The 24310-nt window shown below is 57.5% G+C and overlaps 1 protein-coding gene across 10 annotated transcripts in view; it reads left to right on the forward strand.

Annotated features, from left to right (window-relative positions):
- The window catches only part of CHST15 (carbohydrate sulfotransferase 15), a 74394-nt gene extending 69510 nt beyond the window's left edge, over positions 1 to 4884 (forward strand). For all 10 annotated transcript variants that reach the window (XM_077877302.1, XM_077877307.1, XM_077877300.1 and 7 more), the window contains 2 exons: positions 569 to 716; positions 2343 to 4884. In XM_077877302.1, the coding sequence (XP_077733428.1) occupies positions 569 to 716; positions 2343 to 2533 (339 nt within the window). In that variant the 3' untranslated portion in view covers positions 2534 to 4884. The remainder of the gene's footprint in view (positions 1 to 568; positions 717 to 2342) is intronic.
- Positions 4885 to 24310: the final 19426 nt, after the last annotated feature.

Raw genomic sequence — 24310 nt, forward strand, 5'->3', positions numbered from 1 at the left:
AAGGTTATTCATTGTGCAAGCTTGCAGTTGGGCGTGAGAGAAGGCAGAGAAGGACGAGGACCCCGGACGTGCAGTGGCTGCATGTAACACTGCTGTGCCGGGACGTACACACAGCCATCTGGCACGGGTGTTCGGGTGGCACCGGGCACATGGCAGTTCCCTCACCTGGCTTGTCTCTGAGGCGTTGACTGGTGTTTCTCATGGTCGTCATGTGCTGGGTGTAGGAGCAGAAACAGCCAGGACGTTGTGCAAAGAATGTCGGCACTGTTCATGCAAACAGTCTGGGGCACTTCCTTCACCACAGTCTTTACTACTAATGTGTCACGGAGCTACCTAGAGGGTCATCGTGAGGGTTAAACGTGACGCCAAGTAGGAACCCCTTGTGTGGGTAGCTCAGAACCCTCCATGAGGACTCGAGCATGCATGGCATTTAAAATCCATCCTTTGAAGGCAGTTGTTTGCTTGGATAAGTCTTTTGGGGTTGGCTTGTACACATGCCATCATACTTGGGGAAAAATGTTGGGGGAATCACTCCTGAGGTAACGCCTGCCTTCTTCTTTGGCTCTAGGTGAGGCTCCAGGTCGGTCTGTATGCTGTGTACCTTCTGGATTGGCTCACTGTTTTTAACAAAGACCAATTCCTCATTCTTCGCCTGGAAGACCACGCATCCAACGTCAAGTACACCATGCACAGGGTCTTCCAGTTCCTCAACCTCGGTATGAATGTCGCGCTGGAGACCGTGGAGCCGGCATGAGCTCCGTGGACACTGGCTGGCCACGGTGCTCGCTGCGTCACATCTGGACTCCGTGCACCTGGCAGGGGTGGGCCGACCTGGGTGGCTAGTTCAGTAGCTGTTTGTCAGGCGCCGAGCCTTGTGCTGGGGTAGTGAGGGGATGGCCCCTCATCTGGAAGCTTTCAGGGTAGCAGACAGAGAGGAGAAGGAAAGCCTCAGCTCAAGGAACCCAAGGCACTGATAGAACGATGGGGAAGGTTAGTGTCCTCGCAGTAGGTTTGTACATGTGACCTGGGGTCCCAGCTGCTGAAGGACAGGATGGAAGGCTTCATGGAAGGAATGGTCAGTGGCCTGAGCCCTGAGGATGGGTGAGATGTCAGTGTGTGCCTGGAATAGTGTTGCAGAGGCCGCAAGGCTTGGAGGAGGGCATGGACAGGTCATTGCCTCGTCCCAGATTTCTGGCGACCCCTGATGTTGTCAGGGCCACATGGCTGGTGGTACGTCTGGGAAGGCCCACTGCTCCTGGCCATGGTGATGGCTGGTAGGGGTGGGCATGTGGACACGGCGTGCTGCCCATGTGGATGTGCCCCCAAGGATTGCTTGAAGTCTAGAGCAGAGCTCATCATTCATCTCCCGCAGCCCCGTCTAATTATCCGGCCTGGGAATTTTGTTGAGGGAATATTTCCTGAAGTATGTGTGCCCACCACTGGCCTTGGGACTCTTTGTCATAGGTGAGCTGGTGATATGAGGGAGTGTGATTACTCTTCCCTTTGAAGGCCCAGAACCATTTTTCTTTGATTTGGCCGCTGGTAGATTCCTTGCCTTGATGAGCTTGCCTTTGGTCCCTGAGACGGACAGTGAGGCAGCTCTGTTCCTTCTATTACATGCAACCCAAGGACACTGGAATAGGGTTTTCTGTGTAAAGGCTTAGGACCTTGGCCTTGTCACCATCCCGAGGGCCTGAGCGTTGATCCGGTTGGTTAAGCCAGTGAGAGGCCTATGGTCTAGAGGGCTGGGGGTGGAGGTGGCTGGCTTGTTCCTGGGCCTCGCTCCCTACGACCTTGCTGCAGGAGAAAGTTCAGCTCATGGAGTCTCTGGGCATAGGTGGCCTCTACCTGCCCCCATGGACCCTGCATAGCACAACACACAGGGTGAAGTATGGCCCAGCCACAGGCCCTTTGCATCAGCAGCCTGAAGTGGAAAGAACAGGGACAAAAATTCTGGCAGGCTGGTTAGCAGGAGGATCTAAGCACATGGATGTGCAGGTTGGACAGTTATCAAAGGACAGGCTGGCGGCCAAGAGTGCCTGCCCTCGAGGGGTATCTGGCCAGGAAGCCAGGAGGTGAGGCCCAGGTGAGCTGCATCCCACAGGTCCAGCCACACTTCCGAGGGCAAGAGTGCAACCCCAGGCCCAGGAGTCCCTGCTATTTCATGATGACACTTCTGCTTTTCACCCTCAGCGACTCCAGAATGGGTCCAGCTGAAGCATTTTAATCTCCGCACACTGAAGGGGAACTCCTCTCTCGACACACGAAGCATGGCTGGGAGCTTTGTGGGGTTCCATCCTGCCGTGCCTCTGGCCTCATGGGAGCCTTTTCTCTCTGTTCAGGGCCCTTAGGTGAGAAACAAGAGACCCTGATGACAAAGAGCCCCGCGTCCAATGCACGGCGTCCTGAGGACCGGAACCTGGGGCCCATGTGGCCTGTCACCCAGAGGATCCTGCAGGACTTCTACGGGCCTTTCAACACCAGGCTGGCGCAGGTGCTCGCTGACGAGGCGTTCGCCTGGAGGAAGACCTGAGGGCTGCGTTCCCGCTGTGGTTTCCACTGTACCACGATTGAAAAGTCTCTCTTTGTGGGGGGGCCCTTTTACTCACAGTGTGGAGAAAACCCCAAGATTCTTCTTCCCCTCCCGAGGCACGTGTTTAGCATAACCATTTGTGGTGTGAAATAATCTGGGAACTGACCCTTCGCAGGGCCTCTCCAGCCGAGGCCATTGGAAATCCACTTGGGAAACTGTTCCCTCCTGCAGCAGCGTGGCCAGGCTGCGGGGGTGAGGCGGGCGGTGCTGGTGGGGGCGCTGGGGGACGGGCATAGCTGGGGGCTGACGATGCTGGGATCCGATTGAGCACGCCAGAGGTCACGCCGCCACGCTGGAGGTCATGTCACCATGCCGGAGGTCATGCCACCACACTGAGGTTATGCCACCATGCTAGGGGTCATGTCACCATGCTAGAGGTCACACCACCACACTGGAGGTCGTGCCACCATGCCGGAGGTCACACCATGGCATTGCCAGAGCTTACACTTCCATTCAGTTTGGAAGCACTGTTCAGGCCAATACCTTCGTTTGGGCAGAGAATGGAGCCTCTTTCCTTTTTTTCCTTTTACTCCAAAGTCCACCCTTTTTCTCTTCAGATATAAACCCTCTTAACTTCACTTTCATGAGAGAGAAGAAAAAAAATCATCAATTTTTGGTAGCACATTTGTTTCTCGGACCATCTCCCATTCTATCCTTGTGCGTTACTTACGTTTAACTAGAAAATGAATGTTTGAAACCACTTTCTGTATCTCGTTAGCCGTAGCTCCCTTTTCTGCCTCTTTAGATGTTTCCTCAAGAGTTTACTCAGTTTATAATCAGAATACAGAGTCCGTTTCTAACTGGAAGGGAAGTTGTTGCAGTTAATGCCAGACTGAGCACCTTCCAGGGGTTGAACTCTTCCTGGGAAATCTGGGCCTCTTGGACTCTCCTCGTACACTCAAGGTCACCACCAGGCCTGGAAGGTGTTTCAAGTTTTAGTTCCGGCCAAGGACGCTCTCTGTTGCTCTGCCTCCGCCGCCCACCCCCCAAATGAGCTCATTACGCACATTCTCCACCACGTGTGGCCAGAGGCCCTTCCTATGTTCACAGACTACAAGATGCTTGCTCTGATTCAGAAACACAATGAGTGAGCTATACGTGGGCCGCGCATGGTATGCTGGGATTCTTAATGGAACTTACTGGGCCGCTCGGCAGCTTGGTTTACCAGTGGATGGGCTAAAGGTCTCATCATTTCTTGGAAATGATGGGGAGAGAGTGAAGAGAACACGAGCCCACTTGGCACACAGCCCCAGGTGGGACCTCGATGGAGTTTTGCACTGGAGTGTTTCCAAGGGAAGCTTCCTGGGAACCAGAGCTCTCTGGACAAGTCCCATACGCCAAAGTCAGAACATGCGGATGCCTTTGTGTCCAGCCATGTGTGCAGACGTGAGGATTTGCTCAGCTGTCCAGCTCTGGCGTCCTCATCTTTCTGCCACCAAGAGGTGGGATGCGCCGCCCGGGTGAAGGCGTGCAAGGGTCATCAGTATGGCCGTAGCCGAGCTGTTCCTGCTACTGAAGGAGCTGTGTGTCCTGAAGACCTGCTTTGTGGGATAGTTACCTGGCCCTAAGTCCCTCACAGGCAGCCAGCAGGGGATCCGGCCTGAGCACCAGGGGCTGCAGGGAGATGTCACGGCAGCGTGCGTGTGTATTTATTCACAGTCCCGGGTGTGCACGCGCATGCGTGCGTGGGCACCTTCCACTTCTGTTGCTGATGAGGCACCTCCGCTCTGGACACCACCTTTTCATGGATTGATTTCTCTGCCAACGAACTTGTCACTTGAGGACACATTTCGCTCTCCCGCCCCACCCACGACTACGACAGAGGACTTTTCCTACGCACTCGGATGCATGTGAATAACATGTAGTGTGATTCTGCTTCTTACAGAAGTATTCCCGGAGGTATTATTTCCAATATTATTTGGTTTATGATACAAATCTTTTTATAGACGCAGGCCCAGCCCTTCGGTGCCAATCAGTGCCATCCAGACAGTTCCTCTCGAGGGGCCTTTCTCCGGAGGGCGCCCCTGGCGCCCCTGCTTTCTCACAGGCAGCCCGGTTCTTGCTGATGGCCCGGGTGTCGTTCCGGACGGCGGTCCTAGAGCCTGTCGTCCAAAACCAAAGTGAATGGGAGCGTTTCTCATGACCTGGTATTGAAGATACTGTGTGTCCCCAAAGCCGCGTATCGGACTGTATTCAGTTGTACACCCTCGGTAGTGGAAGGTATGCTAAGTGAACCACAGTTACTCTGTACTTTTATTAATATTTAACATAATTAAATGTGGCCCCCGTGACCCGGCCCGGGAGTGCATGCGGTGCCTCGCCCCCCTGCGCGCCCGGGGTAGGTCCTCCACCACACCTGCTGCTTACAGATGAGTCGTCGAGATCGTTCAGGGTCTCACCTGTGTGCTCTCTGCACACACCGGGGGAGGGGACCCCCTGCATATGGGACGGGAGAGGGAAGAGCTCTGACATCACCAGGGACAACCCACGAGTGGCCTGCCATGGGTGTGCGGGTGCCAGGGCCCACCGTGCCCACAGACCAGCCTCATGTGATTGTCGGCCGTGTGGGTTGGAAGGTGGGGTGACTGACCACAGGCCCTGCTGTGCCCACGGGCTGCTCCCAGGATGGCTGCTTCCCTCATACCCGGGGGCAGTGAGTGTGTGTCACTTCAGGGTCCTCTGGCTGCAGGGGGATGGGCCAGCCAGGTAGAGGAGATGGGGTTGACCCACATTTGGGGTTCCAGAGGCCTGGGCTTTCAGGGGGTCAGTGTGGACCACAGGTTGGTCCCCCTTTTCTGAAAAGACCACCTTGGGAGAGTCTCTCCCCCAGCACTCTCCCCCGTAGTTGTGTATTGTGGGAGGGGGGCCAGCAAGTCCAGACCCGGAAAGAGGAGGACCCCATCTCCTGATGAGGGAGCCAGGACCAGTTTGGCTCAGCAGAGAAAGCCAGCCTGAGAGGAGAGGGGTGGGTGGGACACGAGGGGCAGGATGGACGGGTGAGCCTTGAGGTCCCTTGATTCCCTGTCCTGGGAAACCCTCTCCCCTGTGTGGGCGCCCCCCTCTTCGGGATCCAGTTCACAGGGAACGCTCATTTACAGCTTAATGTTGACCTCCCTTTGGAATGACCTCTTCCCCATGCCCCTATTTGGGAACAAGCAAAGGCCGTGCTCTGGAGGAATTTCTGGTCTCAGCCAGCAGGGAGGGAGAGAGGCCTTGGGTGTGGGCGGGTGTTTCCCTGTTGCTCCCGAAATCTCACCCTGGGGGAGCCGCTCTCCTTGTGGGCGAGGCAGATCCTGTTAAGACTTGCAGGAAGAGGCACCTTCCCAGAACCTCCCGGGCCAGGGCTCCCGCCGAGCAGCCAGGAGGGGGCAGGCCCGTGGGCGGGTGGCCCTGGGGAACCGGACCAGGATCCCTCGGCTGCTGGCGCTAATTATGCCAGACTAGCGCCTTAAAACAACACGAGTTGATTATCTGGCAGCTCCGGAGATGAGAAATCCGGAATCAGTCTCCTGGGGCGAAGGCCAAGGTGTGGGCTCCGTGCCTTCTGGAGATGCTGGGGGAGGACCCGCTCCCTTGGCATCTCCAGCTTCTGGAAGCCTCCCCTTTCCATGGCTCGTGATCCCTGCCCCGGTCCTCAGTGTAGCATCCTCGAATCTCTGACTAGTTCCGGGGTCACATCGGCCTTCTCTGACTGTCCCCCTCTCCCTGCCCTCGGAAAGACTCCAGGGATGACTCTGGGCCCCCCAGGTAATGCAGGGTCCTCTCCCCGTCTCAGGGCCTGAGTAAAGGCCCTTTTGCCACATAAGGTGACTTAGAGGCTCCAGGGATTAGGATGTGGACATCTTCGGGGGTCATTGTTCAGTCACCCCCAGGAGGGCGGCCCCGGGAGGCAGCCGGGCAGCCAAGGGAGTGGACGCCCCCGGCCCAGCCTTTGCATCTTTGCCCTGTGGGGCCCAAGCAGATCTGAAGGGGCAGGCGGCTGCCCAGCAGAGGACCAAGCTTCCCTCCCGACCCATCCGTCCCGAGGTGGTGCGTCTTCCTGTCCAGCAGGTCCTGTGGCTGGGGTGAGCGGGACGGGGGGAGGCCAGGCAGGCCACAGACCCACTTTTCTCCCAAAGTCACCTTGCAAGCCGTTCTGGGTGTTTCTCCAGGTGAGCCCAGGGGCCCCCCACCCCAGATAGATTGCTGAGTGCTTAGAAGTTCTGTTTTTTCCTTTAAAGTCACTTTCTCGGTTCCCCAGGAGACCCGCCTCAGCCACAAGGGCAGTTGAGAGTTTCTGAAGTTCAGCTGTTTCCGGGTTAGTCATGCTTCAAGGGGAGCAGCTTCTGAAAGCCACCAAAATAGTTCGCATGGTTTCTGGTCCCCGAGAGAGGCCCGGGGCCGTGACCTCCACGGGCTCACGTCTGGGGGCAGCCTGGGGCCGGCTGGACTGCAGTCCACTCTGTCCCTGCTCCTGGCGCCCTGGCAGGCCCCACCTTGTCCCCAGCCCTCCCACCCGGCCATCCCCCGGCCCCCTCCGCCTTCCCCTCTGCTCACCTGCTCCAGCCCAGGTCTTGGGCAGAAGGGGGGAGGACTGATGGCAGCCCAGGGTGTCTCGGGGCTGCACGGCCTGCTCCCCCAGAGCCGACACGGGCCGGGGCTGAACGCCCGGGCGGACACGGTGGCGCCCTGGGCACCTGCAGCCGGCCTGTGAGGGACAACAGCATGCCCTCCCGAGCGCGGCTGCCCATCCTCCTGCCGCGGGCTCCTGAGACCGGACGCAGGCTGCCCCCACGCCCTTCACTGTTGCGCTGAGGACTAGGCAAGGAGCCAGATGGGCCCATTATCTGCTGGCCGCCCTGTGGGTGGGGTGTGGGGGGTATGGGAAGGGGGCCCCCCTCCCACGGTGGGGATTCCTTACTTGGGGCACGGCATGGGGAGAGCAGGGAGGCCACTGGGGCTCTCGTGGGTTTCCAGCATGCACCCTGGCTCTGCCGGCCCCCAGAGCCCCTTCGCGGTAGGATTTAGAAGCAGGGAGGTCTCTGCAAGGCTGACACCTGGGCCTCTCTGAGTTGCATGGCTTTCCCAAGGCCACATGGTGACATAAGAGCGGGGACCCAGTGGAGCAGAGAAAGGCCGGGCCCGGGGAGTCCTGACGGGACCGTGTCCAGCTTCCCCCCCAAGTCAGGAGCCATTCTTCACCATTCTTCCACCAAGAGGGATGGTTTGACTTGCACCCACCGAACTGCGCCCAAAGAGGGACGGTATGGGAGGAAGATAAGCCCCAGGCCTGGAGCCAGACAGGGTGGGTTCAAGGCCCAGGTTCCCCAGTGGAGGCCTGAGAGGCGCCCACCCCATCACCTTGAGAACACCTGAGAGGCGCCCACCCCATCACCTTGAGAACACCTGAGAGGCGCCCACCCCATCACCTTGAGATTGGCCTTTCCCACATCCCCAGGTGTGGGGGCCTCGTGAGCGAGTGGGACAGTTAATAAGACCACGGTCTACAAAAGGACAAACAGGATCAGAGAGGCTGCCCACCTGCCTGAGGTCACATGGCCTGATCCCCAGTCGCAGCAGAATGGCAACTGGTTTTCTACTTACTAATTTCGAAGCCGATGCCTTTACCCGCTGTGCCACCTGTATAGGCACCGTGCCCCCAGCAGGGCTCCCCAGCCGGTACCCCAGCCTTTCAGGTACCGCACTCCTCCCTCGACCAACCCCCATTTGGAAGGCCCTCGGGGATGGGGCAGCGGTTTCTGCAGACCTTTGTCCCAGGGCTCTGGGTGGTGACTGGAGCTTCTAGGGGAAAACAAGAGGAAATGAACTCTGTTCTGCCCAATGGAACGGGCAGTAGAATCCCCTGGGCCTCCCACCTACCGACCTACCGGCTCCCCCCATAGGAGCCAGCAGAGTCCTCAGAAGTGGGCTGCCCACCCCTGGGCCCAGCCCCACCCCGCCGCCTCAGAGGCACCAAGGGACACCCTGCAGCTAGAAAGTGCACAAAGACTCAAAATTTAATTTCTTAGCAAAGATTTTCTGAACATCTACTTGGCAGGAGGCAGTGGGCCAGAGGTTGGGGTGGGCTGGGGTGGGGGCTGCGTATCTGCTCCCTCGCCGCTTCCTTTGCTGCTTCCTTCACCAGGTGTTTTCGGAGTGCTGCCTGGGTGCCCGGCGCCGGAGGCTCCCGGGAGAGCAGACCCGGTCCCTGTCCGTGTGGACCTGGGATCTCGTGCAGCACTTAGATACAGACCAGAGCATCACCCAAGCAGTGCAGAACTGCAGCACCCCTGGGTGGCCCCGGGAGAGGTGCTGAGGGCAGCGGCCCGTTCCTGCTGTGACCTCGGCCCCTCCTGAGGCCACTGCATCCCACGTGCGACCTCCCCTCCCTGTCTGTGGCAGAAACCGAGTAGGGATTGGCGGCCCGGCTTCCCCCAAATGGCCCGGGCAGCAGAGCCAGCATGCCTCAGACCAGGCCGGGGCTCCTGCTCGGCGCCCCTGTGCCCGGATCCTCCTGGGAGCGAGCAAAATAGAAGATACGCAGGCTCCTGTTTAACAGGAGGAAAAGCACATTGCCACCGGTATTTCCTGGTGAGATTTTCCAAGTCACTCCCACTGGCCGTCCTAACCCTGCTTAGCGTGACCACCCTCTTCACCCACTTCTGCCCTGGAAACCACCGTAGAGGCTCTTGCGTGCTGGCCCACCCTGGTTGACCCCCGGGGTGGCCCCGCGCGGCCTGGCAGGCCCCCTCCTCTTGGGAGCTGTGAGTGACACGTTGTGTCTTCAGTGGCACTTGTCTTCTGGTCTGTGGGCCTCACTGGGCCTGAATAATGATAAAACCTCCATGTAGGGGCGCCCGGGTGGTGCATCTGGCACAACTTCAGACTCCTGGTTTTGGCTCAGGTCATGATCTCAAGGTCATGGGATCCGCCCAGAGTCTGCTGAGGTTTCTCCCTCCCTCTCCCTCTGCCCCTCCCTGCTCTCCCCCCCCCTCAAATAAATAAATCTTAAAAGAAACACAAAACACCTACATGTAAAACCATCCCACCCCCGATGGTGGGACCCCTGCCAAGCACCCCTGCCCCCCACCCCCCAAGCTCTTTCCCTGCAACCTGCAGCCAAGGCAACCTGTTAACACATCCCTCAAACCACGTCCCTCTGTACCCGGAAACCCTCCTCAATCCCCCAGCTTGCTCAGGATGAAATGTGGAGCCCCTGCCAGGTCCTCCCTGACTCGCCCTGCTGACTGACCCCTGAGCCCCAGCTCCCCCCACCCACTCACCCGGCCCCCCTCGACTCCAGCGCCGACCTCGCAGCCGTCCCTCATGCCCACCCAGCCCTCGCTGTCCCCAGCCCGGGACACACCCTCCCAGGCCTTGGCAAGGCTGGCGACCTGACCTTCTGGAAATTTGTGGTGGGAGGCCATGGGCTGGCTGGGGCGGGGAGGAGGGTAGTCACTGTGCTGGCGGCCTCTGGAACTCTGGAATTCATCCAGGAACTTGGGTAAAGGGGAAATCCTACTGAACCATATATATGGTTTTTAACATTTTATTTTTACATACAATATTTAAAGGGCATTAGTTTGTCCATCCTGTAGTATTAGGGCCAGTGCCTTTCCTCCCTAGGTGGGCGCGCAGAGAGGAGCCCTGGGCCGTGACTCGCAGAGGCAGCGTCCTGATAAATCAGTGCCGGGCTCTGGTTTGGGCTCCCTGTAGGGCACGGGGACCCCAAGGCAGCAGCCTCGAAGTCTGAAGGCAGAGTCCTTCCTCCTTTGTGGCATTTTCCCACCGCATCTCCCTCATCTGTGCTAGGACGTCCTCAAAGCTTCCAGGCTGGTTGGCAGCGAGCAGTTCCTGTTGGCTCTCCCGGGTCGTGAGTCCACAGCAGTGGCTCCCACGGGGTCCGGGTGCTGAAATCTCTCGGGGAGATGCCCCCGCCCAAACTGGTTTCACGATCATACCCAGAGGTTGTTTGCCCTCACACAGTCCCTGTCCTTCTCGGGGTACAAGCGACGTCGCCCAGCTGTTGGGGTCTGTGCAGGTGCTCCACAAATCCCTGGGTGGTCGCTTCCAACCGGGTGAGCATCGAGGGATGGAAACCAGATAACCAGAATCTCTGGGGCCTTGGATAATTTTTAAGCATAGAAAGGAGTCTTAATCCGAAACAGTCTGAGAACCGCGGCTTTGTGTGTTTAATTAAATCGCGCGTTTATAAGGTCAGGCGCAAGTGGCATAGGATGGATTTGGGAACAGACATGACTGACTCGTGGGAAACGGAATCCACTGGAGGGCACTTTGCAGAATGGCCAAGAGCACCGAGCAGGCCCCGAGCGTCAGCCAGGAGCGGAGGAGACTCAGGGACATCTGCTGACCGGGGAGGCCGGGTCAGTGGTGGCGACAGTAATCACGGCGCCAGCTGTTTACTGAGCACCTGCTGTGCCAAGCGCACCTTCGTGGTCCCCTGGATCCTCCCCTTCAGCCCAGAGGGGGGTCCTATCATTATTGGGGCCGACCATCGTGCGGATGGGGAACAGGCAGGACAGGGCCCCTACCGGCTCCTACGCGGCAGGGGTGGTCCTTGGTGTCAGGCCTGCTGGTCTCCAGGACCCGGGTCTTACCCTGCACACCTCAGTTCTGGGTCCCTGGAGTCTGAGTGTGCAAAGAGGTGGGTGGGGCTGGGTGGTCGCATTGCCTTCCCGCCTGGGTGGGGAGGCTGACAAAGGTGCTGGGGCTGCCGCCAGGCCCGGGTGGCATCTTCAAGGGCATTGCCTTGTGGACACAGCTGAACGGATCCAGACGACGGCGCCCCTTCTCTCTCCGCCCCCCCGCCCCGGCCCCGGTGCCCAGCCTTGCCGGGGACGTTGAGGCCGAGAATCCACCCTGGCCTCCACCCTGGCCTCCTGCCCCGCTCCCTGCATCCCCTCTGTGTCCCGAGCGGGCTGCTGGGCCTCCAGAGGAGCCCCTGACGTCTCCGGCCTGCGCGCTCCCTGGGCCCTGACGCCCGGCCCGAGGCCTTGGCGGAGCTCAGCGTCCCAGTTCCCGCTCCTTCCGCTGCGAGTTCGAGTCACGACTGAGGAATGGGGAGAGGCCACCCCCCCCCCCACCTCGGGGCTGGCCTCCAGAGCTCACGGGGCGCCAGACGTCTCCTCTTAGGCCCCACGGTCGCCGCGGAGACCATTTGTTGACTCCTACCTCCACATGAGATAATCTGGAGAACTGCCATTTTCTGTACTTTCAACATAATGGAATTCAGGAAATTCCCAAAGCCAAGCCAGCACCCCCCGCCCCCCGGCCGGGTGCTACAGACAGAGACCGAGGCAGCTCGCGTGGACGCCAGGCTCAGCGACGTCCCTGTCAGCCTCTAACCTCCTCCTCCCCCTCGAGGCCCGGGTCCCCCCCACCGATGCTCTGTTCTGCCTCCCTGCCTCTGCCTCCCTGCCTCTGCCCAAGGCGTTACCCGTCAGAGTGCCCGCCCGCCTGCCCCCTGCTCAGCTGAGTCAGCCTCTTGCTCCACCCCAGGGACAAGCTCGGGCGGCGCCTCCTCCTCCATGACGGCCCCCGGATTCCACCCTCCCTCCCACCTGCATGAGGAGGCCCCCCTCATAGTCCCTCTCCCACCCAGTGTGGCATTCATGGCTTTCTACCTGGCTCCGCAGTCGTTTGTGTGCCCCCCGGCCATCCAGACAGCGAAGCCTGGGGGACTCCCCACCCCATAACCAGCAGCCGGGCGAGGGAGGCAGTGGGTGCCTGGAGAGAAGGCTGGACGGGGAGCTAGGGAGCGGGACGATATTGGGCAAGCGGCGTAACTGCTCTGAGCCTCAGTTTCCCTAGCTGCTGACCAGGCTCAGGGCCTGGAGGATTTCAGATCTGCTGGTCTCTGGGTTGCATTTTAAAAACCTGCCGCTCGCCCCACGACTCTTGACTTCCTAAGGCGTTTTTGCAGAGGCGGGGTGTGGAGAGGGGGTGGGGAAAGGGGCGAGGCGGGGACTGGCAGCCGGTCCCCAGCCTTCTGGGGTGCAGGGGGGCAGCGGACGGGGAGCAGGAGGGACGGAAACACAGCCCCGCGCTGCCCCCGTGTGGCCGGCGCGGGCCCTGCAGCCAGGAGGCCGACCCGGGCATCGATGATCGATGATGGATGATCGACGTCCACCACCCACCTGGACCCCCGCTGCCCCCCACCCGCCTCTCACCTAGGCCAGGGAGCTCCCTGGAACCAAGGGGAAGCCCAGTCACGGGGCATCCAAGGGCGGAAGGACTCAAAGTCTCCCTCCGGCCAGTTCGGAGCCTCCCTCTGAAGGCTCCTGGATGTGGGAGGAGTGTGGTCCTGGGTGTTCCCGGCGTGCACCCCGCCTGCCTGCCTCTTGGCCTCCAGGCTCTAGGCATGGTCACACCCAAAGTGTCCATAGGGAAAGGAAGGCTGGGCGAAGGCCAGGGGCAGAGCCGAGGCTCCTTGGGAACCGGCCTGACTCCCCCTCCAGTGCTCCCTCCACTCCACCTGGCGCCTCCAGGACGTGGCTCCGATGGGCTGAGCTGAGGCTCCTCCAGCCTCTTTGTACCTGGCAGCAGTCCAGACACCTCCTCCCCACCTTGGTCCTTCCACCTGGGATGCCTCCCCTTCCCAACCCTCACTCCCAACCCCCCCTTCCAAGCACCCAGTCCTGAGCCAGCCTGTGGGTGGCCAAGGAGGGCCCCAAGGGAGCCATCACCTACCCGGCAGGCCTCCAAGGTGGGGCTGTGGGTGGTTGGAGGGCCTGGCTTGCGGCCTCTGCCCCAGACCTCAGCACTCCCTCCCTGCATGTCCTTGTCCTGCTTGCACCATCGCGCTCCTCCCCTGCATCATCTCCCTGCTGTGCTCTCCTCTCTGCTCTCTGCTCCCTGCAAAAGGCCTGCCTGGCTGCAGGCCCCACCTCTGGGGGCCTTGGTCTGTGACCTCTCGGCTCCCCCTGGCCTCAGGCCAATCTTCCCTAGGTGGGGAGGGAGGAGCTCCGGGGGTCCCAGGGGCTGCTGGGCTCCCACCCCGGCTTCTGTTCCCAGGGCCTCCCTGTGCTAACGGAGCACCTGTCCTGCCTTAGTTTAGACACCCTGGGGTCTGGGACCTCCACGGGCAGCGGTAACTCATCCTGCTTGACCCGTCTAACAGGACAGACCTGACCTCCCTCTGTCCCCTTTGCCTTTGACTTTCTGCTCCTTCCTCCCACTTCCTCTCTTCTCCCTCCTCAATTGCTGTCCTTCCAGAAGGAGTTTGCTGGACTGGGCATGGTTGGGCTGGACTGGACTGGGCACGGCTGGGCTGGACTGGGCATGGCTGGGCTGGACTGGGCATGGCTGGGCTAGACTGGGCATGGCTGGGCTGGGCTGAGCTCGGGTTCTGAAGGGCAGATCACAACCCAGAGAAACCCCCGTGCCCCACATCACCAGGACATTCAGAGAAACAGTGAAAGCAGCACAGGAAGTGATCCCAGTTTGCTCGCATCTGCTGAGACACTTTCCTGTGGCTCCTCAGGCTCTGGGCTCTCAGGCTTTCACACAATCCCAGGGGCTCCGAGGCTTCTCCCTCGCCAGCTGGGGCCGCCGTCTCTGGAACACTCGAGCTTCTGGGATGGGCATCAGAGGAGAGAGCTCACCCCTGCCTCCTCTGAGAAGTGAGCCCAGAACAGTCGGTTCCTGTCGTGGTGGCCAGAGCCCACCTGAGGCAGGTGGGCTAGCAAGTGCCCGGATGGAGACCCGTCATTTCACGGCCATCCTCCCTGACCCCTGCCTGGCCCTCCTCACTCCCCTCCCCAGTCCTTCATCCCTTCCAGGTTCTAGCTGCTCCCCACATTTTATCTGCACCATACTCTGTGAAATATCCTTACCTTCCTCTCTCCGCTCCCCAAATCTTTCTGCTTGCTAAACCACCAGCTCTGCGAGCTCAGCTATCGTTTTTCGGCTTCAAATGACTTTTTTCAGGATCGTTTTCAGTTGTGGGACTTCAACGTGGTTCATTTTCAAATTTAATTTTTGCACAGAATCCTGTTCTTTCCATACGGTTCTCATTCCTTCTTTACATAATCATTTTAAACATGCTTTAAGTATGATTTATCATCTCAACTGAACTAGTCTGTTATTTAAATGTGATTTATAAATGATTTAAATTTATGTATGATTTAAATATGATTTGTAGTTTCACACGTCATAAAATGTAAGTCCTACATTTAAGTATGATTTATAGTTTCATTTGAACTGTTTTGTTATTGCAAATGCTTGGGGGATCTAGTCCCCTTTCCCTGCTGACTTGGCCTCACTGAGAATTGTTTCCTTGTGCAGTTTGTGATTTAAAGAAATTATTGTGAGTCTTTCTTCAGCTGGTGTCACCAGTTTTTATTATGGGAGCCTTTCCAGCCCAGAGCAGGAAAGTATCTCCAGGCAAGTGTTTGTCTCTGCTTTGGCCTGGATCCAAGCGGTCACATTTCTGAAGCCAAATTTTGCAAAGACTTTCTGGTTTGGGATGTCCTTCCGTTGTGGGCAGTGCACGCTGCAACTCTACCTAGGCCTGGTGTGGGGTGGGTTTGGAGCTTTGGTTTCAAATGGGAGCCTTTTTCCACCTTCACCATTTCTGAGCAGAGTCGAGCTTCATTCCTGAGGTGTATCTCTGGTTTTCCTAGTCTCTCTTAGAAGGGAGGGCCAGTCTTCCAGGGCCCTGGCTTTGTTCAGAGTTCCTAGTTCACCTCTGTCTCTTGTATGTCAGAGCTGTGACTCCTCTCCTATAAGCACGAAAACCCAGCCCCGGCGAGATCCCCTCTACTTGCCAAATGAGAGGCAACACGATTCCCAAATTGCTTAATCAAGCCAATTAAATCTTCATAAACAAATAAATAACCCCCAGCCCTGAGGACACGTACTTGCATCTGATACTCCCCTGGGTTTGGATGGTCTTGGCTCCTGAATGATCCCTCTGGCTTGCGGTTGCTGCTCTACGTCTGGCTCGAGAAGTGCTCCCTTTCCTTCTTTCGGGCTTGCCCACGATTTGCAGAGAACTGGACATAGATTTTGGGGGCAGAGATGGTTAGTGGGGCAGAGATGGGAGTTCTCGAAATGACCTTTTGTTATTCATTCCTAGATTAATGACACGGTGACCAGAGGACTGACTTAGCTGTGAATGATGTCAATCCCTTAAAATCTGTTGGCGGTTGCTTCACGACTCGACATATGGTTCATTTTATTAAATGTGCCCTTAAAAAGGTGTGTCCTGTCAATGTTGGAGACGATGTTAATTAGGTCAAGCTGATCGTGCTGTTGAGACTTCATCCTTACTGATTTTCTATTTCTGTCGAGAGGACTGTGCTAATATCTGCTAATATTATTGTGGGTTTGTCTCTTCCTCCAATTTGGGGCTTATCGGGCGTCGTTTTCAGTGTTATCATCTCTTGCTCTTGTTTGAATCTCTTGTAACTAATTTATAAGTCAGTTTTAAGAAAACTCTGATAGGACAATTTTAGTCTTCCTCGGAATATTTAGTCCATTTACATTTAACATAATCATTAATATGTTGGGATTTTTTAAGGTACAATTTTACTATGTATTTGCTATTTGTTGCACCTGTTTTATGTTGCTTTTCCACACCATTGTTTTCGTATTTTCTTTACAGGTTGATAGCTTTATCACTCTATTTTCCCTATCCAAACTTGGCACTAAATTATACTTTTATTTGTATGTTCATAATTGTCCTGGAAATTACAATATATATCCCCTCCTTATTACCATCTAACATAATTTAAGACTTTTATTTCTTCCACACAGTGTTCAGATCTTAGAACACTGTATTTTCTTACCCTTTTCTGTTATTGTGATGCATTTTGATTCTACATTTTATTTTTTAAAAGATTTTATTCATTTTTAAAAGGTTTTTTAAAAAAGATTTTATTTATTTATTTATTTATTTATTTATTTATTTATTTATTTATTTATGAGAGACACAGAGAGAGAGAGGCAGAGATATGGGCAGAGAGAGAAACAGGCTCCCTGCAGGGAGATTGATGTGGGCATCGATCCCAGGACCCCAGGATCATGACCTGAGCCAAAGGCAGACGCTCAACCACTGAGCCACAAGCGTCCCAGATTTTATTTATTTATTTAAGAGAGAGAGAGAGAGAGCATGAGTGGGGAGAGGAGAGGGGCTGAAAGAGAGGGAGGAGCAGGCTCCCTGCTGATCAGGGGGGAGAAGACAGACAAACCATCGGGTTAGCTTGGAGAGCAGACAAATCAGACTCCACCTGCCTCAACCCTGCAGCATGGCCTGGGGGAAATGAACCCATGGGCTCCTTCTAATCCCACAAACCCCTCTAACTGCATTGCTGGTTAGGAGGACCACCACAGTCCTGGGGGAGGGCACGTCGCAAATAAAAACAAAGCATGGAGCATGGCAGGTTCCTGGCTTGTGACGTCAAGAGCTGTGGTCTAATGCTAAACACAAAGTTGAGAAAGATCTGCTCAAATGTCTTCCTTCCCGAACAGTAGCTTCCCTTCCAGCTGCAGCAAAACCAGGTGGCCGGGAGCGGGCCTTCTGGGGAAGTGGCACAGGGACCACGGCACTGCCGAGCTTCAGGGGGGACCCGGGCTCAGGGCCTGAGCACATCAGCTTCTCCGAGGGCAGCAGCCAGAGGGCTGAAAATAAAAGGTAGCAGCGGTGTCTGGGGAAGATGACAAGGTGACCGGCACTGTGGAGAAGCATAGTCGAGAAGGTGCCAGAACCCGGCGAGAAGACAAGGGGCCTTGCCCTGCAAGTTGCTGGCCGGGCCTGGTGCTAGCAGCTACACTGCAGCCCCGCTGGCCCCAAATTAGGAATTTATAAACGACTGCGGGCTTGCAGGCATCAAAAGCATATTCCTGCTCCCGTAGAGGGTGTCAAGATCTAGAAATAGTGACATCCGGAGGGAACAAAGTAAACACAATCTCTGGGGAATTGCTGCTGGGGCGGCTGGAGGTGGGGCTGACCACAGGGGGACCTGCTTGGCTGGGTTTACCTAGGACTTTGCTCATTTCAGTGCTTTCTGGAATATTCCTTTGGTCCTGGTCCCCCCAGTAGGGCTACTGGGCTGGAAGTACAGGCTGAGCTGGAAGGTGGGATCCCCAAATTCTGTCCCTCTGCTGAGTCCTGCCTTCCTGAGCTGTGGGTCAGGAGGTGAGGGTGAGGGCTTGGGGTCCCCAGTGCTGCCTGCGCATTCCGAGGGACAAGAACGTTATGGGAAGCACCCATAAACACAGAAGAGCGGGACCAAGGCCTGGGGGTCTGCAGCCGAGACCCCTCCCTGGGTGCAGCTGATGGTGGGGAGCCTGGTGCAACCCACTGTGCCCAGTGCCAGCTGCCCACCCCTCCCCACTGGGTGCCTGCTAGGTGGGCGCACAGCGGGTACGGTGAAGCCCCCTTCCTCTTGACTGCCCTTCCCCCACCAGCTTCCTAGGCTGGGAACTAGAGGACACTCATCCAGAATATTAAAGTAGCACACAAATGACTTGACCATATCCCGGCAGAGAAGATGAAGCAGCTCGCTGTCCTCCCGCCAGGCCACCCTCTGCAGGAACCGACCTCACGGCTCTAGGGAGCCACCGACTGGTGCAGGGTGGTGGGGACCTCCCGGGAGGTGCTGGGGGCACGGAGTCCCCTCCAGGGGGTGCTCCTCCCGGGAAGCGGGGACTCCCACCCCCAAATAGATTGATCTGCATCGCCGCTGTCTCTGCAGTGCTTACCCGCATTTTCTAGCACTTTCCTGACAATGTAAGAGCTTTGCGGGCAGGGTTGGCTCAGGGGTCAGGACAAGATGCGCTGCCCGCCTGGTACCTTCCCCTTAGGCGCCTTCTGACTGGTCCCACTGCCTAGAAAAGAAGGGTCGGAGTCGCTCCTCGTCATGAATCACAGGAGTAATCAATACTCAGTACACTGCGGCACATTTTAAGAAGTACGTAGAGTCAGGTCGAGTTGGCTTCTCAGGCTTTTCCTGGGCTCCCTGCCTAAGGCTCTCAGCCAGGGATGGATGGGGGAGGAGGGAGGAGAAAAGAGGGTCAAACCCTGTGTGTGTGTGCGTGTGTGTGTGTGTGTGTGTGTGTGTGTGTGTGTATCTAGTACCCTGAGGCTTCCGGGTTGGGTCCTGCACATTCAGGAAGGATGTTCCTTTCCATTAGGGTCCCCGGAGCAGCAGAGGCCCTCTGGATCCCGGGGCCCCAGGTCGCGGGGCCCCCCGCCCCGTTCCGGGCGTTGGCACAAGAGCAGCAGGTGGCTGCAGGGCCCAGGGCAGAAGAGGCCTGGGAGGGGGGTGCTGGTCGGCAGTGTTCGCCAGGGCCCGAGGGCTGCTGGACGGCTGGGGACGTAGCCCGAGCAAGATGTGCGTCCGTCCTGGAGGAGCTCAGGGCACCCCCTGGAGGAGGCTGGACCACGCAGAGCCAGGCGAGGTCCTTTCGGGGCTGGGCTGTGCCGTGGAAAGCGTGAGACCGGGTAGTGCGGGAGGGTGGAGGGTGGTGGCCAGGAGGCCAGGGCGGGAAGGGAGCAGGGGTGCGGGCGGTCACGCTGAGGGGGGGCGAGGAGGGGCAGCCCCCAGGACATTCCTCCGGCCACACTGCTCTCCAGAGCTCGGGACTGTCACGTCCAGCAGCCTATTGGCCTTTTCCTCCAGGACGCCTAGGGGGCACCTCGCACTCTTGACCCTCTCTGACCTTCACCACCTCTGGAGACCTGCTGCCCACCTCCTTCCCATGGCCTAGGCCCCGGCCAGGAGCATCCTCGCCTCCGGCCTCTCACCCACACCCCACGGGCTGGGGTGCTGCAGGCGAGTCCTCCAACCGAGTCTGGACTCTGACCGCCCTCGCATCTCCACGGCTGCCGTCCACGCCCGCTTCGTTCTCCTGGCGAGTGGCTGACGCTGGTCTCCGCGCTCTCGGCCCTCGCCCGGTCTCCTTACATGCGGCAGCCCGAGAGGCACCCTGAGCGGGAGCTGGAGGCCGTCCCTCTGCCCCGACTCCCCACTACTCAGCCGTGCGCCAAGTCTCTCTCGTGGCCTCTACACGGCCTGCTCTCATCCCCGGGGACCCGGTTCCTGCCATGTCCCCTCGCTCCCTCGTCCCAGGCCCATGGGCCCCTGGCCATTCCTCAGACCCCAGGGATACCCCTGCCTTGGGGCCTCTGCCCTGGGATGCCCCTGCCTGGGCATCCCGTCACCTGGCAAGGAAGCCACCTGACTCCCTGCTCTTCTTCTTTTTCTCATAGTGCTTTTCATCTTCCATACAATGATCATGTATTTACCACGTTGGCTTATTGTTTTCCCACCTCCCCCTAAATAGCTCCGCAGAGGTAGGGAGTCTTGACTTTTTGCTCCCTGACGTCTCCTATTGGGAGCTCCCAGGCTGGCGCCCAGTAGCGGGTTCATGCTCCGTAGATGCCATTGAATGATGGTAAACTTGAGCCCTGGTCGGCCACGGAAGGAACTTGAATTTTTTTCTGGCTGCAGTCATGGGCAATTGGGAGGGTTTAAGCAAAAGTGTGACCCTCGCCCCTTCCACCTGCCACGTGGAAGATGGACTGGCGTGGGGGCAGGACACCCAGGACAGGCGGGGACCCTGGGCTCTTTCATTCCCTGACAGATCCTGGGGCAGCGCTGTCCCTCAGGACTTTCTGCCGAGGTGGAGACATTCTGTACCTGTGCTGTCTAGGGCGGTGGCCGCCGGCGACGTGTGGCCACCGAGCCCCGGAGCCTGGCTAGTGTGATCAAGGAGCTGGGTGTCGAATTTCACGTTCTTTTAAATGATTGAAATGTAAGTTGCGACATGGCCAGAGGCTCTGTGAACGCTGCAGTTCTAGAATCGTGGATGAGAATGGAAGGCAGGAGGCTGGTAGAGGAGCCACACTAGGGATGCATTTGGGAGAGGGACCCCAGACACTTGGATTCGGGCAGGAGGAGAGCGGCTTTGGCCTGGGCATCAGACGGGATGGCCTAGGGGGAGACGGGATGTTTCTGTGGTCGGGAACAGCACTTCTGTTCTATTGTGCGGGTCCCAGTCCCAAGCACCGGGAGAGGGCTGGTCCCCAGGGAGAAATGGGAGTCACCTGCAGGGAGACACACTTTGATCCGGAGGAAAAGTGGAGATTGGAGGGAGAAAGCACAGCTAGGGCCGAGAGAAGCTGGTCCTCCCGGACAGGAGCCCCTGGGTCTAGATGCCACTTGCTGCTATTAGGGGAAAGGGGGCTGGACTCCCAAGTGAGGTGCCACCTCAATCCTTGTCCCTCAATGTCGACGGTTTCAGTTAGGCCCTGGGGCAAATGTTTTAGGCATTTGAGCCTTGAGTGCTGAACTCCAAGTAGCCTCTGGACTCTGAACCACGGCTTGTGTCACAAGGTCCCGTGTTAGGGACCTATTGGCCGTCGGTCAAGGGGCTCTAACTCTGACAATAGAGCGATACTCTTGCCTTCTACTTACATGTGAAGGGACTGGGGCCTGTGGGGACGGGGTGACCTGGAGCCCAGCCCTCTCACCCCCCGCCCTCCACCGCCTCTGCCATCCGGCTGGGAGAAAGTATGCTGTTCACACATTTTGTGCAATTCAAGGAGCAATTTCACTGACCAGCAGGACATAAACTAACAGTTCTCGGTCCAGATCAGTGGGTAGAGTGGATGGCACAGGGCTATGCGGCACTCTATTACTGATTTTGTGAGTTGTCGCTCCCAGGTTAGGAGCGTGGACCTGAAAGGGACACCTGAGTCCCCGACGTGAGAATGAGGACTCCGTTTTCAGGTCCCGAGACAGGCCCAGCAGAGGGCAGGCTGGCCCTGGGAATGCGCTGGAGGCGACTCCAAATGGGAGGCGCCCGCTTCCCAAGCAAGAGCCCACGGATGCCTGAATCTGTGACTCCCTCTCCCCGCTGGCCCCGCCAGGACCCAGGTTACTCCCCGTCAGAGAGAAGGGCTCTGGGAGTTCTCAGCAGGGTCCCCTTCCCTTCCTGCCTTACTCCATCAGTAGGTGCCCTGCCCTACTCCATCAGTAGGAATGGCCTGGCTCGCCTGGCTCCTGGGGCCTGGGGTTCTGGGGGCTTGAGAGATGGCTGGCTCCCTCTCTCCTTCCTGCTGCTTCTTTGGGGCTGCTCAGTTTAGCCAGCTCTGGGCCCGCTGAGCCCACAGGGCAGCCCCGGGCCACCCCACGGCCCCCCTCGGTTCTACCCCTTTCTGCCTAGACAGCCTGGCACAGAGGATAGGAGCCCGCATTCTAGACCAGCCCGGGCTCTACCGGCTGGTGCGAAGTGACCTCGGCTCTCCGCACTTTGTTTTCTCATCTCTAAAATGGGGCTCAATGGGTTCATATTGGAGAACTGCTTGGAAGAGTGTCTGTGATATAATCGGCAATCGATAGATACCTAGTAGATAGATGATAGGTGATAGAGCAGATATACACGATTTTCTTTCTTTTAAAGATTTTATTTATTTATTCATGAGAGACACGGAGAGAGAGGCAGAAACACAGGCAGAGGGAGAAGCAGGCTCCCTGCGGGGAGCCCGACATGGGACTCAATCCCGGGACCCTGGGATCATGCCCTGAGGCGAAGGCAGACGCTCAATCCCTGAGCCACCCAGGTGTCCCATACACACGATTTTCTGATGCTGTGGGACATTTTGGTTTTCTACTTGAAACCCTCAGTGACCTCAGTATCCCTAGGCCGGGTGCCCGCAGGTAGAGCGGGGGCTGCCCCTCACCAATCAGAAGCCTGCTTGTGTGTGAGCTTCGTCAGCCGCCACCTGATCTCTGGGCTCCTGCGACCAGAGATCAGCGGTGACTCCTGCTCTGTTGTCTTCGAAAGAGACGTGAAACTGCAAAGTGCCGCGGAAAGAAAGGGGATGGAGTTTTCTTGCTCTTTCTCTTAAGGACTTAGAGGTTGAGTTTCAGTGCCAGGCTGGAAAAGTAAGGAAACCCTGAAATTATATATGAGTCTGGATCATTCCAGGAGCCCCCAGAGATATGCAAGACTGCTGAGAGCTATGAGGAGCCGCAAAGCCTCCTCATGGCCTCCCTGGTGGCCTGGGCACAGGAGGCTGACGCTGAGCCAAGGGCTCTCATGTGGCCAGAGGAGGCCGGGGCGTGGATGCCGCAGAGGATGCAGCACTGCCCGGGGAGTGCTTGTGTACCCCGTTTGGGTCCCATCACGGGAGACTGGGGCCCTGCACGAAGCCCCTTAATCTGGGTTAACCCCAGCCCTGGGTTTGCTTTTGAGGTTGACGCAGGCCCCCGACCCACCCCAGACCATCCCGACAGGCCATTCTTTCCAACGAAGTCCACTGGGAGTGGCTCTGTTCCTTCTTTGCTTCCTCAGCACGGGCTGGCTTCTGCTGCATCTCCCCATATTTTAATCGAATGTGTGCATTGTGTGAATTCCCATATGAAATCTTTTTGGGTTCATCATCTTCATTTTCTTGGTTTTCCTCTGACTCCCATGACCAGTTGAAATGTTAATTCTAAAGAGATGGCCAGGTGCACAGAGCTGGAGGTGACTTGGTCTGGCTCCTTCATAAACAAAGGATCCAAGGAGTGACTTGTCCTCCGTCACCAGCCGCTGGCAGAGTGAGACAAGGTCTTGAATCCAGGCCTCCTGAGCCCTTTCCTTGGTCCTCAGGGCTTGCTTCTATGCCGCTGCTGACTCAGCTTGCATTTCTAGCACTGGTCTGCCTGCAAGGAGCAAAGCACTAGAATGACCCATGAACGCAGGAAGCCCCAGCAGGAGCTCGGGCCTTCTTGGAAAGGTCTGGAGCAACGTGTAGCCACCTTTTGACTGTGGGTTTGGGACAAGGGGAGGAGACATGGAGCTCTTCCTTTCCTGCTTCTGTCATTCATCAAATGAGGACCCCAGGGCCTTGGACCTCCTCCCCGCCCTGGGGTGATGGGTGACATCGGGGCTCTGCTGTCACAGAGGCAGGATGAGGGAGAGTGGCCACGCTGGCTCATGCTGGATGGGGGGCCAGGAAACCAGCACTCATAGATGTGCCAGGGGTCCTTGGGCAGATCAGAGCCTCAGTTTCCCTATCTGTGCATAGAATGGGGGCAATGCTACAGTTTGTTTCATTTCACAGTGTTATAAGGAGAACATGGAGTCTCTAAGAGCCTTTCTAGCAAGAAAAGTCCAAGAGGAGCTGACAGTTATGACAACCAAGGCTACTGGTGCTGCCTGTCTAGTTGGTGAGAGTGGGGAATTAAAGAACCGTGTCACCAGCGTTAAAGTATTAAACGAGGAGGCCGTTAGCCTGGGTGGCTCTGATGCCTTGGCAGCTGACCTAAGCTAACCCAAACCGAAGCCCGAGTCGGTGCCCTTAATGGCGGAAAATGAACCCTTAAGAATAGTGAATCGCAGAGAGCTAGCTTTCTGCCAGGAAAGCAACCACTTAAGCTATAGTCAATCAAATAAATTTCTTTGCTTTGCTTCTGCGTCTTCTCTATAAAAGCCTCTCCCCCAGGGCCTGTCAGTGAGGTGTTCCTAACCTTTCGATTCAAATCGATGTATGCTCAAACAAATATGCCTCAGTTTACCTTTTTTACCTCTAAGCACTTTGCACAGCACACCCCCATCGGCCTCCTCCAGCCCCTGTGGGGAGAGCAGGTGTCCGGGTGGAGACGGGGAGGGGGCGCCCCTGCAGGTGGCTCAGGGACGGAGACATGTTTTCAGTTCTGGGGGCACAAGTCCTTGGAAACCAGCCCTTGCCCTGGGGCAGCTGTCACTAGCAGCCTGGGGAGT

Source organism: Canis aureus, chromosome 29 (assembly GCF_053574225.1).
Source record: "Canis aureus isolate CA01 chromosome 29, VMU_Caureus_v.1.0, whole genome shotgun sequence".
Lineage (NCBI taxonomy): Eukaryota > Metazoa > Chordata > Mammalia > Carnivora > Canidae > Canis > Canis aureus.